Here is an 18,481-nt window from a genome sequence, read left to right on the forward strand (position 1 = left end):
TTAAGAAAGATACACAATAATAAATATATATAAAAATAGTTTTACCTCTGAGGCCCGCGAGTTTGCACATAGCAGCAAATACAGAGGACTCCATCTCAATGTTCCGGATCCCTGCATCATAGGCTTCTTTCAAGTACTGCATTTTCTCCTCTTCAGTATAGAAACAGAAGGCACCATCCAGACGTGCTTGACCTAAGTCAGAGAGTGAGAAACACACATATATTCAGTATGATGTCAAAACGGATAGTTGCCTGTCTGCCACATCTAGGTAGCTCAAACATATGTTATCCACATTGGTTCTGCCTCACTGTCAGCAAAAAGCACATTATACACTGTAAGGTACTGAGAGCTCTACCAGGGGGAGGTAGGTTTATGCATGGGTTTCAGACAGTGTGCATAAATTCCTTGAATGTATATGGGATACAATTCCCCCTGCTGCGCATTATAAGGATATTACAAGTCACTGTGGAGTTCCATGATCATATAGAGGAATGAGGCCAAAGGTCGAGTTCCTTTATAAGGTTATGGAACTCCAAGATGACTTGCAAAATCTTCATCATGCATAGCAGGGGGTATTTTATTATTAAAATGCATGATCACACTATCAAATTTCCCACACACCATTTACATTCTTGGTGCATAGCTCTTTCATATGACAGAGAGAGCATGTCCGCAAACACGGAGAATAAAAATAGAATCTCTAGTGCAAAAGTAGTTAGTTGTTGCAAAAATATATTAGAATCAGTTTAAGACGTCAGTTTCTTTTATTTTGTAACAAAGGTGCAGTAGAAACAGAGCGATTCTAACTTTTCTATAATTACCCAATGTGTGCAAAAAATGATGCCATGAATACCTATTTACTGTACAGCTAGAAAAGCAGAAGAAAGAACAGCAAGGTCTAGTTTTAGTTCTTTAAACGGCTCCTTTAGTTATGATCCTTCACCTGACCTGCCTCTCCTCTCAACCCCTGCCTCTGGCACTAGGCATTGTGATGTCAAACTCAACTGTGATAAGTTATTACAACTGAGCTATGATGCCATTTCTTTAAAATCGGCAATTGGGTGTGTCATAAGTCGCCGAATATAAAGAAATTCGAGAAGTGCTTTTATACAGGGAATGTAGAAACCTATTTATTATATCCAGATTTCTTTTATGACCCAGCAGCAGGATAATCAACCCAATACCGTTAAAGAGGCAACAGAAAAATCACTTACTGTCGAACACAGAGAATTCCAGGTGTTTGGGAAGGTACTGCTAGCAGCAGAAGCAGTGACATCTTAATGATTGCTGGCCCTCCACCCCAACCGGGTCTTAGACAGCTTTTACTATATTGCCCATTTTTAGCTTTTACAAACACTTCTGATGCCACACAGTACCAAAATCTATGTTAAACTTTCAGAAAGGAGAAAAACAGAAACAAAGAAAGCTCAGCTGCATAATCTTCACCAGCTAAATGGTACCAGAAGAAAGCTTGAACAAGCACTGGAAAAGCAATTTCTTGTTGCACTTCAATTTAGATTATTTTTGTATTAGTTGCTGGATATTCATAATCACAAAGAATTAACTTTTCATTTTTGGTGTTCTGGTTGAAACAGTGAAAACCAGAGCACTGTTATGAAAATTGTCACTATTCCATAAAATGAAATTTTACATTTTTCTCCCTTCTTCACCTATCACCTCTGCCTTGTCACTCTTCGCCTCTTTGTATGAATGCGCTTCTCCGGTTAGACAGTTAGCTCCGGCTTTGCTGAGTAAGAGAAATGGAAGCTTCAGGAGGCTGGAGAAGGACAGAGAGTTAAAGGGAACAGTGTAGCAAGATATGTTAGGGAGTTAGAGAAGGAAGCTAACCTAGTGTGGCATTAAGACAGAGATGAGGTGAAAATAAAGGTCAGACATGAAGGCATGTATATTAAAGAGAGATATGATAGTAAGTAGGAAAAAGAAAAAGAAAGAAAGAGGAAGAACTGGTGAAAGAGAAGTAGTAAAGCAAATAAAGTTGTAGAGTGAGGTAGAGACAGAGAGCTAGAGATAGGGGGAAAGAAACTGTAGGGAAAATAATAAAGTATACCTGAGAGTGAATTGGAAAGGTAAAAAGAGAGGTGGGTTAGAGGTAAAGGCAGGGAGATGTAGAGGTAGACAGGTAGAGGGTAATCGTAGTGAGAAAAACATAGAGAGCCACAAGTTGCAGCTAAAACTGTGAGGTAGATTCGCAAAATGAGAGGAGATATAGAAAGTCAGGAAAAGAGAGTACGGAGGCTGAGAGACAGGTAGAAAGGAAGAAGTGAAGGGTAGACAGAGTAAAGAGGCATAGAGTGAAAAGAGCTTAGGTAGGGTGGCAAAGTGATGGACAGAATGACCGGTGAAGTTGATATAGAGGCAGAGCAAAAAAAGATGAGGTAGAGAGAGTTTAAGGTAGAGACAAAGGTAGAGAGAGATGAGGTTGAGCGATATATATGACGATCATCACGAAGAAGAGAGAGATTGATGTACTAAAGGGAGTATGTTCAAATGGAGGAGGCTCAAAGCGAGAGTGAGACAGAGGAATTAATGAAGGAGAAAAAGAAGCAGAGATAGGAAAACAAATTTGGTGAAAATAAAGTAAGAAAGTGATAGCAGTAAAGTAGAAGGAACAGGTAAATTCAGAGGTTAGGCAGGAAGAGAGAGTGGTAGTGTCAAGAGCTAAGAGGTACTGGTAGAGATGCAACCTAGAGAGAAACGTAGGATAGAGAAGTGAGGGTGAGATAGTACTGACAGAGAAGTAGAGAGAGGCAAGTGTTAGAATGAGATGGAGAGAGAGGCAGAGCAGAGAAATAGAGAGGTGGTTAGGATGTAATTCGAAAACAGAGCAGTGAGGAACAGAGTAGAATGAGAGAGAGAGAGAGAGAGAGAGAGAGAGAGCACTGATCTGGGGGTAAGTGGGAGATATTGAGGTAGGCATACAGAGTGGTAGAGAGAAACAGAAGAAGTCATGAGAGGGATTAGGCTGAACTATGAAAGGTAGAGAGACCCGCAAGGTGGTGGATGGAATGCTTGAATTATTCTCAGCCACTGGCAATGACTCTGGGCCTCATCCCAATCCATCGGTTTTCCCCCACCATGCCTCCTCAGTTTGGACTCATCCATATGCAAATCAGCCTCGATCCTCCTCCTCATGGAAACAGTCCAGCCTGAATTGCCAACCCAGGTCCTCCCTGGACTGGAATACAAGCAACCTAGGACCAGTTTCACCCTGGTAAAGGCGTATTGGCCAGATATAGCTTGATTCTAGTGGCACAGTGAGCATGTGATCCATGTCTGGGCATACCTGTCACATTTAGGGAAATAAATGCAACAACAAAAATCTGATGAGTGGAATGCTTGAATTAATCCCAATCCATAATTTTTCACCCATCATGCCACCTCAGTAGAGTGAATTGACAGAGAGAGAGATGGTTAGGTACACTGAAATGTACAAATAGGTAGAGAGTGAGCTAAAATTTGAGGGGTGAGATGGAAGTAGTGAGGTGAAGTTAGAAGAAAAGCAAAGCTTATTTTTTTTAAATGTAATTGGCCTCTACTGCCTGGGACGATGAGGGCTAAGGTTGAGCAGGCCAGGCATGCGTACTCAGGGCCTTATTTAACATTTGGTGGAAAGGGAGAAGCATCCTAAACCAGAGGTTCTCTTGCTCTGCCAAATTTGTGTTTTTGATTACACTACTGAACGTTGCCCCCCAGAATACTGTGGCCCAAGAATATCAAGGACAGGATATTGGGGGAAAAAACACTGAAAAGTGAATGCATGTAGGAAAATATAGATTTACTAATCCCAAATACACATCTATGTGCCTTGACTATATATGCACCAAATAGGTACATATATGTGGAGTTAGGTATGAAGAAACCTAGGCCCATATTTATACTTTTTGACGCTAAACTGCGCTAACGCAGTTTAGCGTCAAAAAATTTAGCGCCGTCTAACGCCATTCTGAAGCACCATGCGGGCGCCGTATTTATGGAATGGCGTTAGCCGGCGCTAGCAGACCGGCGCTGCCTGGTGTGCGTGGAAAAAAAACACGTAGACCAGGCAGCGCCGGCGTAGGGGGAAAATGGCGTTAGGGCGTCTTAAAATGGGGCAAGTCAGGTTGAGGCAAAAAAATCGCCTCAACCCGATTTGCGCCATTATTTTCGACGCCCAGACGCCATTTAAATGACTCCTGTCTTAGTAAAGACAGGAGTCATGCCCCCTTGCCCAATGGCCATGCCCAGGGGACTTATGTCCCCTGGGCATGGTCATTGGGCATAGTGGCATGTAGGGGGGCACAAATAAGGCCCCCCTATGCCACCCAAAAAAAAAATATATATATAAAAAATTATACTTACCTGAACTTACCTGAATGTCCCTGGGGTGGGTCCCTCCATCCTTGGGTGTCCTCCTGGGGTGGGCAGGGGTGGCAGGGGGGGTCCCTGGGGGCAGGGGAGGGCACCTGTGGGCTCATTTTGAGCCCACAGGCCCCTTAACGCCTACCCTGACCCAGGCGTTAAATAGTGGCGCAAATGCGGGGTTTTTTGACCCGCCACCTCCCGGGCGTGACTTTTGCCCGGGAGTATAAATACGACGCATTTGCGTCGCCGTCATTTTTTTAGACGGGAACGCCTTCCTTGCATCTAATTAACGCAAGGAAGGCGTTCACGCAAAAAAATGACGCTATTTGCCCATACTTTGGCGCTAGACGCGTCTAACGCCAAAGTATAAATATGGCGTTAGTTTTGCGCCGAATTTGCGTAAAAAAAAACGACGCTAATTCGGCGCAAACGGAGTATAAATACGGGCCCTAGACTTACTTATCTATCAATATTTTATCCTCAGTATAGTGTTCCATCGATATTCTGAAGCTGATATTTCAGGGTGTACTCCTGCGGTTTCCCTGCTTTAATGTCGGTATAGCCGCCAATGACATTGCAGGGAATAACCCTTGACCCAGTGGTCCACCTCCTCAGGAACACACAATCACAATGACAGACATTCCACCCTATAAAGGGCAGGATTATGTCACTCATTTTCCTGCTCCTTTCTGTCATGCACAGCATGGTGGAAACAGGGCAAGGAAGATGTTAAATGACCTCAATACACAGGTAAAAAGCTCTCTGTACATCAGGGACATTTACTGTTTGTTCAGCAAAGCAATCTCCCACTTTGGAGTTTGTTTTGTGTGAACCAAACAGTTTACCATATAGGCACATGACACCTTGTTTGCAAAGTTCACTGCTGGGAAGGGAGTCACTATGGAGTCCCCCCACACCCCCTGGTCCCCACAGCAGAGAGATTCGTGCCAGGCAAGTGAGGCTCTCTAAATACAGTGGGAGGTCCTCCACCACTATGGCAGAGGTCATGACCTTTGAAAGCCCAGGTGGAATGGTGTGATGCTCACTAAGGCCTCAAAAAGGCTCTTTAGTTTCTGTTTATATGCACACCAATATGTTGGCAGGATGTTTGACTGTCCCAATCACTTTTAAAGGGAGCCCCTTGCAAAGAGGGGTCCCGGGCAAAATACGTTGGGATTATTTGTTTCCCTTCAGAAAACTTGGTTTCAGTAGATGAACAATCACAGTTAATAAACGAGTAGTTCACACTTTCTTTGGTGGCAGCACATTTTCCGGTGTGTTTTTTTCCTTGTTTTTTTGTCTTCTGGCTGGGCATATCAGGTACCACTTGTATTGTAAACACATACATGTTGCACTAACTTATATATGTGGCATGTGACAAACTACAATGTATATTTTGTACACACTACAGCCCTGAAAAAGTCTGTATCAGACGAAGTATGTGTTGGCTGTCGAATATCTTTGTAGTTATTCTCTTCCTCAAGAAATGCATGAAAAGTTGAAGCACTTGCAATAAAAATGGAAGAGGACACAAATATTTGGACTACCTTCTTAATGTAGAATTTGCTACATATTGCGTCTACTGTTTTACGGTGCCCCAGTGTCATAGTGTAATTCTGGATTTGATTGCAACCCAAGTTTGGGTCACAAAGTATGTGACACTCCATTGACAGTAGGGTGGTGGACACTATTAGCAGCACTCAATGTACATTTGTCTGATTAATTGCCACTGTAGTATCATACTAACCCTTGCTTAGTTCATTCTAAATGTGCAATTATTTTCTACCCCTCCTACCTATATAATCTTTGCATCTCCACGTGAACTCAGGAAGAGAACTTCCACCTCGTTCCAGGGACTCAAGCAAGAAAAAGCTTTCATCCAGTAGATGTCACTTACATTTCTTAGTTGGTTGATCAAGGAACCCACCAGGTTCACTGGAATTTTACTTCACTAAATCCCAACAACAGCCCTCTAGGACATCTCTCCACTTTAACCAGTGCAGAGCTCTCATGTTAGTCAGAAATAATTTAGTATTTATTTACATGTCAAGTTCCCTGGCCCTGTACACAAGTGGTTTTAATTTTGGTTACAGCAGTCAGCCCAGATTTAGCCGTACAACACAATTAGATGTCTTCTTTCTCTATGTCTTTGTCTGACAATCATTAGGTACCTTGATCTGATGTACAGCCTCAGGTTTCCAGACACACCATATCAGAAATTGTACCTTACAGAAAATCATGTACCTCGGCCTGGCATGAATATGTCATGTTAAAGGTAGAAGTGCATTAAATCGCATTATTATTATTTACAAAATTTCAGGGACATTTTGTGAAATTATGTTTTTTCTCAATATTGAGGTATGTGATATTACAGGACTATAATTTCACATTAGGGAATTCCTCGTGTCAAAAGTCTTTTAGGACATTGGCTCAATAATGCCTTTCCAAGTGCAATAGTCACCCTCACTCCTTCCAATGAGCTGCTTCCTAAAGGTGGATCCACACAACACTATGAATTAGGCATAATTACATCTAGACATTAAGGATACTGGTTGAATCCAATGATTACTACTATATTTCTTAATATACTTTCTGGCCAATCTCCTCAATTGCAGTTTCTCTTGTTTTCTAGCACTATAAAACTTGAGAATTGTTTGCCTCCAAGTAAATTGTATAAAAAGTTATATCCACCAAATACAGCAATTCTGCAGCACACATACAAGTAGAAAAACACCTCTCTAGATTATTTTTGTGCAGGAAAGTGTCCCTTACTGCACAAAAACCATTGCCGCAACTCAGGAATCCTTGCCCCATGTTGCAAGGGTGCCTGTGTTGGCACTAGGCAACAGTTGGTGCGCCAAGAGAATGACTGTAGTATACCTGCTTCGTGGAATGATGCTATTATTACATTAATTCTGAAACCAGATAAAAATCCTGTAAAATGTGCCTCGTACAGGCCTATATCACTGTTGAATAGTGATGATAAATTATTTGCTAAAATACTAGCGGATAGGCTGAGTAAGATAGTGAATAATTTGGTACACCCGGATCAGAAAGGCTTCTCTAATGGAAGATATTTGCATGAGCTGTCATTTGATTTGATTGGGGCGATAGATTTGGCTACATTCTTTGGGTCCCCCCTGGCAATTATCATTATGGATGCAATGAAAGCGTTTGATCAGGTAAATTGGAATTATTTAAAATCAATTTTAAGGCGGGCTAATTTAGGGGCCAAGTTTTGTAGGGTTATAGACCAGATATATAGAGCTCCTTCGGCTAAGGTTCTGGTTAACGGGAATCTTACAGGGTCTATTGCAATTACTAGAGGTACTAGACAGGGTTGCCCATTGTCTCCGGTTCTGTTTAACTTGTATATCGAACCATTTGCTAGAAAGGTTAGGCAGAATACACTTATTTCCCCCTTTTGTTGTAATGGGTGGGAAAAGAAAGTATCTCTGTATGCAGATGATCTTTTGGTATATACTAATGATCTATTGACAGCTTTCCCCACAGTTATAAAACTGGCTGAGCAATTCAGAAGTATATCGGGATATCGGGTTAATGTGGGAAAAACTGAAACTATGTCATGGAATATGGAGGTAGGGTTGGTATTGGGCAAGCAAGAAGTAAGATACTTAGGTATTATAGTGACTCATGATCTTAAGTATTTAGTTGAAAGGAACTTATGAAAGCTGTTAGCAGAGGGCAAGGCCACATTGTAGAAATGGGCACACCTCCCACTGACTATCCTTGGGAGAGTTAACTTGGTTAAAATGTTTATTCTGCCTAAGTGGAACTTTTTGTTCTCAGCTATCCCTCTTTTAATGCATAAAGGGTATCAAGATAAAATGCAGCAAGTGATAAATGTTTTATTTGGAGATCAAAGGGGCCAAGGATCTCTTGGAAGAAACTTCGTAGAAGAAGGGAAAAGGGAGGTCTGGCACTACTGGATTTGACATATTATGCTTGGGCTTCTTTACTTAAGAACTCAAGGATGCTATTTTCGTGTCCAGATTCTTCAGCAATTGGTGTTATGTACAAGGCTATGGTTTCAACTGTTAAAGGGGCCTCAAAATATTTCCTTTTCAAATTTGGTGATCCCATGTTTTTAAAAACGGTTATTTTGAAAGTCTTGCAACGGCTTGCGAAGCGGTGGTATAAGTTGAGACAACTAATTAAAGCTACCTATTATAGGTATAAAGCAACGATCTGCGACTCTTCCGGTACTCCAGATTGCTTTAAGGATGTTTTAGCACTACCACTCAAAAAGGCGGGGGTAGAAACTTGGGGGGATCTTTCTCAGGATGGATCTTTGCTTTCATGGGAAGAGCTGATAGAGATAACGGGTGGATCCCTGTCTAGATTGAAGTTATTGTAGATAAAGGAATGGGCAGGAGGAGTTAAGGGTGGTCTGGGTGCAGTTAACGTGATGGAGGACTCTCTCCTGGAGCTCTCTTATACTCCAATGAAGCTAGCAGCTTGGTATTGGGAAATTGCTGATATACTAGATGGGAAATTCATATTGCCTATAGAACTCTGGGGTAATCTTATGCCTAGCGAAAAAGTGTGCAGATGTTGATTCTCTATGAAGTAGTGAAACCAGCCTCACTAAGGAAAAATCACCTCTATACTTTACATTGAGCCTACATCTCGCCAGATAAGTTGTCCAAAATTAGAAAAGGAGATGTGATCAAATGTTTAAAGTGTGGGTGTGAAGGAGCAATGGATGTTCACATGTTTTGGGATTGCCCCGGTATCCACTTATTATGGGAGGAAGTATGTAACACAGTGTTGGTTATATTGGGTTGGGAAATTACAGCATCTCTCCATTTGATAATATTTGGGCAGCCACAGGAGGGAATAGGGAGCAATACGAACAATGTAAAACTCAAATTTCTGTTTTATTCAATTTTGTTGGGTAGAAGGGAAATTTGTAAAAAATGGATGGCTGGTTCCCCTCCGGCACACTCGGAATCGCTTAATGTGGTTTTTCGAAATTCGGACTTGGACTTGAAATCATGCAGTGCTGGGGGGACAAGGGCGGCCCTTTGGGCGCCCTTTTTAAACTGGAGGGAAACTATGTGAGAACCCTCCTCTTTTCTTTTCTTTTCTATGTTCCTCTTTACTACATAATGATTTTTTTGCTTATTGAGGTATTTATTGATGCCCGATGATTACGCACCGCTCTCCAAGATCTCCTGTTTGATAGGGGCCTGTCCTTCTTTTAGTAGAGGTTGTATGGGAATAAAAACGGTGTCCCCTGGCTTGGGTCTTTCTCTTATTGAGAAGGTGAGGATGGTGTAAAGATAAAGAGGGGGTTTAAAGTTGGGGAAGAATGAGGACAAAAAAAAAATGTTTGTGCGCTAGGGCAGGGGGAGAGGACAGAAATGCGCTGTATCTTGTAGATGCCCTTTCCCGGTGGCGCAGGGCGGTGTAGCAAGACACTTGGGCCCGTATTTATAATTTTTGACGCTAAACTGCGCTAACGCAGTTTAGCGTCAAAAATTTTTGCGACGGCTAACGCCATTCTGAAGCGCCATACGGGCGCCTTATTTATTGAATGGCGTTAGCCGGCGCAAGCAGACCGGCGCTGCCTGGTGTGCGTGGAAAAAAACCACGTACACCAGGCAGCGCCGGCGTAGGGAAAAATTGCATTAGGGCGTCTTAAAAATGGTGCAAGTCAGGTTGACGCAAAAAAATCGTCTTAACCCGATTTGCGCCATTTTTAACGACGCCCAGACGCCATTTACATGACTCCTGTCTTAGTAAAGACAGGAGTCATGCCCCCTTGCCCAATGGCCATGCCCAGGGGACTTCTGTCCCCTGGGCATGGTCATTGGGCATTGAGGCATGTAGGGGGGCACAAATTAGGCCCCCCTATGCCAAAAAAAATATATAAAAAAAAAAAAAATGTATACTTACCTGAACTTACCTGAATGTCCCTGGGATGGGTCCCTCCATCCTTGGGTGTCCTCCTGGGGTGGGCAAGGGTGGCAGGGGGGGTCCCTGGGGGCATGGGAGGGCAGCTGTGGGCTCATTTTGAGCCCACAGGTCCCTTAACGCCTGCCCTGACCCAGGCGCTAAAATCCGGCGCAAATGCGGGGTTTTTTGGTCCACCCGCTCCCGGGCGTGATTTTTGCCCGGGAGTATAAATACGACGCATTTGCGTCGCAGTCAGTTTTTTGGACGGGAACGCCTACCTTTCATCTCATTAACGCAAGGAAGGCGTTCACGCAAAAAAATGACGCTCTTTACTCATAGTTTGGCGCTAGACGCGTCTAACGCCAAAGTATAAATATGGCGTTAGTTTTGCGCCGAATTTGCGTCGAAAAAAACGACGCAAATTTGGCGCAAACGGAGTATAAATATGCCCCTTGCTGCGCTGCCCTTTGCCATGGGCTTGTAAATAAGCCTCTATGTGTGGAGGCCTATGCCTCCCCCTGTCCTATCTATACAGCCTCTGCACTTGTAGAGATACATTTTAGTAGTAAATGTGGGAGGGGTGGGGAAGCACCTGGAAAATAAGGAGTATTCATGACTAGAGGGGAGGGGAGGGCTTTAGGAAGGGGTAAGATGGGTTTAAGGGAGAGTTAACGGGTATAATGAGAGACATGCACTCACTCACAAAAGAGTAATATATATAATGGAGGTAAGGACTAAAAGTAGACACTCCCATAGAATATAATTGAGGTAGGGACTAATCGTAGACCCCCATAGGAAATAATAGTAAATTAAATTAGATTCAATAAAATAATGTAGTTACAGCTATAAATAATCATGTAATGTTAAAAGGATTTTCTAAAAATAAAACATTTCCATTTTGATTTTAACGTATCTTAATAACTTTTTATTTAAATATTAATGTTAATTTAATTTTAAATAAGATATAATTATATTAGTTTTAATAAAAATAATAATTTAGGTGGGATCTGTTTTTTTTGCAATTCTTTAAAAACAATTTAATTTAATTTAACATATTTAAGTTCATTTAATTTTTAATTCAAAATTAAGTTACTAGTGCTATAGCATGGTTTAATCTGTTCTACATTTAAAATAAATATATAAAGTCAATTTACAATCATACTTAACCTCAAAACGTGTTTACTGATTTTTCTCAAGTTTATAAACCTTTTTTTACTTTCCCTATACTTTACCATAGGGAGACTCAACAGTCAGAGCAGAGAACTCTGCATGGTAAATTATAGGGAAAATGTAAAACGTTTATTAAGCTTGGACACAAATTATTACAAAAATGTCTATGCTAACTATTACTGAAATCAATTTTATATATTTATTTTCAACTAAGAAAAAACATTCTAGTGTGCATTGTTTTGTGTAGCACAAGATACTCAGGAGGAGTTTAGTGATGCGAAAATGGGAAATAAATTCAAAGTTGATCCAAACAGAAGCTATAAAATATATCTTTCCCAGGGCCCCACAGATCCTTAAGATGTCACTGGATGAAGATAAAACTTCCCTATATATAATACTCTAACATTTCAATATCTGCTTTCCTGTCTGAGTGCAGAGGCGAATTTTCAAATAATCTGAAGGCTACCAACCTCTTTTTGGAGTAGAAGGGCGACTGCATTGCCAACGATTCACTTGGATTTCAAGAACCAAACGTTGCTCTAGGTGTGGTGGTGCTAGTTTTTTTCTGACTGTCACAAACACTAAGGTCAGCACCATAGATATTACACACATTTCAAAAGATGTGGTAAATATTATCAATCTATTTAGTCCTAATATCATAGTTCCTTGATTTCATTCATTTTCAAGCATTTTACTTCACATATGCCTGATTTGCGCACTTTACGAAAACAAAATATCAAGTTTGTCTGTGCTGCACAGCACTGGAAAATGTTTCTTTATGCAGACCTGCAACAATCAACAAAGTGATGGCAGAAATGCTAGAATTAATGTCTGCCACAGACCTTCGCTGAGGGCTGTGTTCTGGCCCATTGTTTTTCACCTACTGTTGGGCTCTTGACAAAGGCAAGCTATAAACAGCCTTGCTCCTGCTCCAATAGGAACAGCCTTCTGGTCTCATACAAACAGGAACATAAGCAGCTCCAGACCACACACAATGACCAGTTTTTCGTACACCTGCTGCAGCACAAAAAAGAAATGTGGCAAAACTCTTCTCAAGTTTAATTCAGTGCATAGCTACCATTTGTGTGCATTTTTAGCTAGGGTTGGGTATTGTAAGTATAGTATTCAGAACGTTACTACATTGTGAAACCTGCTGGAACATGAATGCATTAGCTGAGCTCTAGCGTGAAGGACATTGGGGCATATTTATACTCTGTTTGCGCTGAATGTGCGTCAAAAAATTTGACGCACATTCAGTGCAAACACTGCCCCATATTTAAACTTTGACGCCCGACCCCGCGAACGTCAAAATTCCACCATGTGCGTCATTTATTGGAAGCGGGAAACTGCCTTGCATTAATGATATGCAAGTTAGGCGTTCCCTTCCAAAAAATGACTTTAAGGCCTGTGCGCCTTATTTACACCCCAGCCTCATTTTGACGCACAGGAGGGGGTGGGCCTTAATAAACGGCGCACAGCCTGATGTGCGCCATTTTTTTATGCCTGGGTCAGGGCAGGCATTAAGGGAGCTGTGGGCTCGGAAGGATACCAGAGGTGCCCTCCCCTGCCCCCAAGAACACCCCCTGCCACCCTCACCCACCCCTGGAGGGCACCCATGGATGGGGGACCCATCCCAGGGAACTAAAGGTAAGTTCACGTAAGTATTTTTTTATGATTTTTTTAAGTGGCATAGGGGGGCCTGATTTGGGCCCCCCTACATGCCACTATGCCCAATGACAATGCCCAGGGGACTTAAGTCCTCTGGGCATGGCCATTGGGCAAGGGGGCATAACTCCTGTCTTTGCTAAGACAGGAGTCATGTCAATGGGGATTGTGCGCAAGTCCGGTGTGAGGCCTGATTTTTGCCTCAGATCTGACTTGCACCATTTTTTGACGCACAACCCCCATTTTCCCATATGCGGCGCTGCCTGGTTTGAGTCATTTTTTTTTTACTCAGACCAGTCCGCAGCGCCGGCTAACGTCATTCCATAAATAAGGCGCCCACATGGCGCTTTGGAATGGTGTTAGCCGGTGGTGAAATTTTTGACACACAACTGCATTGGCGCAGTTGTGCCTGAAAAAGTATAAATATGCCCCTTTGTGTCTGTGACGCACTGTCTAGGGAGCAGGTGTGCCAATGACTACTACGCACGTTTATTGTGAGAGTTTACAAAATAAAAGGCGATTCTTTGACTCAGAAATGACACACCTGAAATGAGAGTAACTATGACAAGCGTGTGTATTTACAATGCATAGAATGAATTTCAAGATTAATTTGAATAATCCTTTATACAATAACTAATCATTATTTTAAATGTATCACTGGATAAGGAAAACAATCAAAAACATATTATTTTCTCCCTTCCTTCCAGCTTCAGCATTACGTGTAATGGAAATCTACGACCATTTTTTGAAAAGGTAAAACATCCAAAGTCCTCCGTGATTCCCTAAGCCGATTTTATCTTTGAACATAACGGACGTAGATAACTGATAAGGTTTCTGGCGCAGTCTCTTCTTCATTCCGTTATCAAACTTTGAAAGTATATTGCCCTTGGCCTAGTAAACAGGTGACATTCATAACGAGGGAGAGCAGTAGTTCAATGCAGCTGCACAGGGATTAATCACATGGCCGTAATATACAGACAAGGTATAGGGGAGGGGGGCGTTATGAAACACAATCATGGTCAATCAATGTTGTTGTGCATGGGCCTGATATCACAACAGTGGAAACATTTCTACAGCTCTACATGTATTGCCAGGGACGTAGCTTAGTCAGTGAGAGTGGGAGGAGGGGTGAGAGGAGAGGATTCGCACATTTCCTAACTAGAAATTGCAGTGGGCTGCAGGGTGTGTGGGTGAGTTAACCAAGATTTTGGGTGGAATGTTCCCATGAAGAGAAGGGTCAGTACTGATTTGCATTAGGTGGGCCTCTGGCTGACTTAAAGTTTGTTGGAAGTTTGTTGTACTGCATTGCAACAGCCATGGAATACCCTGCTTGCCAAACTCAAGGTCTGCACACCTGATTTTGAGTTGGAGAGACCACAAGTTTTATGTTGATGGAGTAACATTCACTACATCACAGTCAAACATTCCCTGATGGGCCAACAGAGTAGCTGTCAGAGGTAAACCACCCGACTACCTGCACTATTTTGTGTAAACGGTGGGGTGGCTCTTTTTACCATCCCTCATGGCCAGATATATCCTGGCAGTGAGGGACACTAAAAACAATTTAAATGACCCCCACACAATGGGAGAAAACTCACATGGAATGGTCGTCATTTTTCTTTTTTTTTTTTTATTTGGCCCTGCTTTGGGAGTTTGCTTTTGAAAAACAGAAAAGTGTGGAGCAGTTTGATGGCTAGCTATCCTGTTTGACAGAGCCATCCATCAAACTTTCCCACATTGACATTGACAGAAACTGCCACGACAGAGCCGGCAGGAATCCTTTAATTTGGTGGGTGGAGTAAATGGAGGGTTGTGGACGTAAAATCCTAGGCCACCCTGTCTGCCTTTACTTCATCTGACAAACCCTAAATCATGCCCTCTGCCTAGATTGCTCACTGGGCAAAAAACAGTGGTTTGGAATGCTACCAAGAGGCATAGACAGTGGTTAGAATATTTGCAAGCATTTCTCCCATCATCTTTTGGATGTTTGATTATCAGAATTATGCCTGTGATAGAGACCAAAATTGACTAATACATATCTGGCATAGCATATGGTGACTTATAAACCTTCATTTAAAAAGCCTAACAGAGACATTAACATGAAATGTAAAAATGTACACATGTGAATTATGGTGGGTTCATATTTGACATTGTGTTTTGCCATGAAAGATATTGTGCATTTATATTTGAGTGATCTACTGACATGAATTAATATCAAAAGTATTTTCTTAAGAAATCGAACAAATCAGAGTATGAGTATTAAATGAATATTAATTAATCATACTTATATTGATTTAAATGGATTTATTAACGTGAGTTACATATGTGCAGAGATAGATGCATGTTTAAACTGTTTTTAATGTCATATATAATGATTGTAATTAAATAATTCGCTTTGCATATTTGATTCAAATTGTAAGGTGCACAATAGCATTTGTATGTATTATTTGCATTAATATGTATTTAGTTTTTTTTAGCTAAACTAGGCCTGAAGATTCATTTTTGCAGCAGTAGAAGAAACGTACTAATTAATTATTTTTCCTTTGACCTGAATTAATTCCTAGGTTGCTGATGCGTTGGTGACTGTCCTATTGTGTTAAAGACAGAAACATGTTTTAACTAATAACAAATGTAACAGCATTTGTTCTAGCTGTCGAACAAGACAGGAAGCCTTATTCATTTCGCAACTGTTAGAATCATCCTGTGTACTGTGGGAAAGAATCGTAAAGTTTCAATTGATGAATAGGTGTTATATTTTGATGTAAATGTATGGATTCATCAAGATGACTTTGCGTCTTCCCTGAGAAAATCCAGATTAGTTGCAAGCTTGATGGTATCAATGGTTGTTTTCATTGGATATTGATTAATTTGTGCAAGGTGTGCCCACACAGTCAACAAATCAAAAACAGGTGGACATTTTAGCTAGGGAGAGACTTTTGAAACTTTTAGTGAGTCAAAGCTTGCTGATGACCCTTGATGGGGTGCTGCTTTCTCTTCTCCTGAATCCCTATGACCCTTAGATGTCTTCTACAGAATTAAGGGCCAGATTTAAAAAAAAGTGGAGCAGCACGGTGCTGGGCCAAAATTGGTGTCCCTTCCTGCACATATATAATCACTAATGGCACTTTGGCACTTCTGTGTGTGCTGCATAATCATTTTCAAATGATTATTTATGTGCAGGAAGGGCCACCTTCCCTCACATAAACAATCACACCCCTCAACACAGACATCTTTGCACGATGGTGCAAGGATGCCTGCGTTGGCAGCTAAATTTAAATCGAGCACCCAGAAGACCAAGAAGCACTAAATGTAGGTACCATGATTGTGCCAGCGAATGAATCAACAGATGTTTAAATGAAAAACTGTATACTTATTGACAATCTTGCTCTTTTACATAAAATAAAGATTGGTCATGCTCTCTAAAGACTTAGATGGCAGTTGGTCTCAGTGCATAAAGAGAAGCCATTTCTAAGACAACAGGAAACCGCAAAAGGCTCACAAGCTACTTGATGTAACCCCTAAGATTGACAGGAAAAGGAAAAATGTCCCCAATGTCTAGTGTATGATGCTGGAGTAGCAGCCTGTCTGCTCTCCTGAATACAGGATGCTACCACATATGAAAATTCTAGTTACTGTAGTGCAAACCACTCAATTTCCAATCTGTCAGCCACAAACGATTCAGGTGCTGAAGAGGCAGGTGCCAGCATAGCAGATGTCTGGGATGCCTATGAATTCTCAATGAAGGAAAGATTGACAATTGGTTTAATAGGGTAAACTGTGGTCTCCTTGTCTAAAAGGATGCAACTAGTATGAGCTGCACTTCTCACTCTGACTCTTCCAGCGCACCTTTGAAAGGAGGAGAACGGAAAGAAATGCATACAAATGACCTGATGGTCACAGGATCAACTGAGCCTTCACTGCCCAGTCCTCCGCACAGTGGGTGCTCATGCAGAAGGCTGGCTGCTCAGCATAGTTAACAGATGCACAAATATCAACTATGGCCTCTGTAGATGGTTTGTCAAATACTTAATCATTTTGGGATGGATGTGAGAGCCTATGAATTAGGGTAACCTTTAACCAGTTTGATCTGCAATCACATTTTTCTCCCCTGGTAATTATGCTGCTGTCAGAGCTATTAGATGTTTTTCTTCCTATAATTCAACAGAATGAGCAACTTGAGCAAGACAATAAGATTACACACCACCTTGACAATTTATGAAAGTTTTCGGCATTTGGTTGTCTTTCCTGATTAACCCATCTTCCCTTGCAGGGAAGTAACAAAGGTTTTTAATGCCAGGAGGCCTGCTTTCAACTCTCTCTAATTCAATGAATAGTTTGCCTCTACTAAAGGAAATTTACCATGTTATCATCCACCAGTGGATAATTAATCACCTGACTGAGGATTTTACTGGAATTAGTTATTTCATGTCCTAACTGGCAGGATCCTGGTGCCACAACAGATACTGAATATAAGGATTTACATGCTGACCCGTCAAGCCCAAAGTACAACTGCTTTAGTTGTTGAAATGAGCCCTTAAACATTTAGAAAGTGCTCTGCAGTGGGATTGAAGAATCATTGTTTTGGCAGGAATACATTGCCCAGGTATGTACGAACATATGCTCCTATGAAATGGCCATCTTGAGTGGGTGATGGATGAGATTTTTCCATTTCAGAAGGAAGACAAACATCTGGAAAGCTAGACATACCACTTCTGTCTGTACCTTTGCCTTTAACAAGGAAGGAACACAAAGAAGCCAGTAATCTAGATAAGGGAATATGTGAATAACCTTTAATTAAAAAAACAACTACCAGAGGTAATACCTTCATAAAGACATTTTGGATTTCTTCCAAAGCAAAAAGAAGAAACGTTTGAGAAGTCTATGAGCATAAGCATCCTGAAGATCCATGAGGGTTAAGAAACATCCAGGGGCTGCAAGAGTTACGAGTGTCTGCAAATACACCATCTTGAATGTTACTGAGGACAAAAATAGGTTGGCTCCTTTCAAATCCAATATGGATCTCTTTTTACCCTTAATGGTTTTCTTCTTGGAAGCAGAAGTGAGTAAACCTCTGTACTTTTTCTTTTAAGGAATTTTAGTGATCACCTTTTCCTGAAAAAGTACATCTGCTCCTGTTATGAGATCATCTATGATTGCACTGATCATTTATCTGAGGCTTTTGACGAAATCATACACCTGGAGGAGGGGGGTACTTGAATTCTAGTTGAAATCGTTCTGAAAATTTTGCATAGTCAGGCTTTAGGTGGTTGGAAAGGCACAGCTGAAGCGATGAGCAACAGGATTTGTCATAAAAGGTGTCCCTTTCCCCATGAGTCTACTCACAAAGCATCCGTTTTTGGTG

At 41.4% G+C, this 18,481-nt stretch overlaps 1 protein-coding gene across 2 annotated transcripts in view; it reads right to left on the reverse strand.

Annotated features, from left to right (window-relative positions):
- Window positions 1-18,481, reverse strand: part of UPP1 (uridine phosphorylase 1) — a 105,189-nt gene that overhangs the window by 5,408 nt on the left and 81,300 nt on the right. For both annotated transcript variants that reach the window (XM_069216090.1, XM_069216098.1), the window contains one exon: window positions 46-192. In XM_069216090.1, coding sequence (XP_069072191.1) covers window positions 46-192 — 147 coding nt within the window. The remainder of the gene's footprint in view (window positions 1-45; window positions 193-18,481) is intronic.

Source organism: Pleurodeles waltl, chromosome 2_1 (assembly GCF_031143425.1).
Source record: "Pleurodeles waltl isolate 20211129_DDA chromosome 2_1, aPleWal1.hap1.20221129, whole genome shotgun sequence".
NCBI lineage: Eukaryota > Metazoa > Chordata > Amphibia > Caudata > Salamandridae > Pleurodeles > Pleurodeles waltl.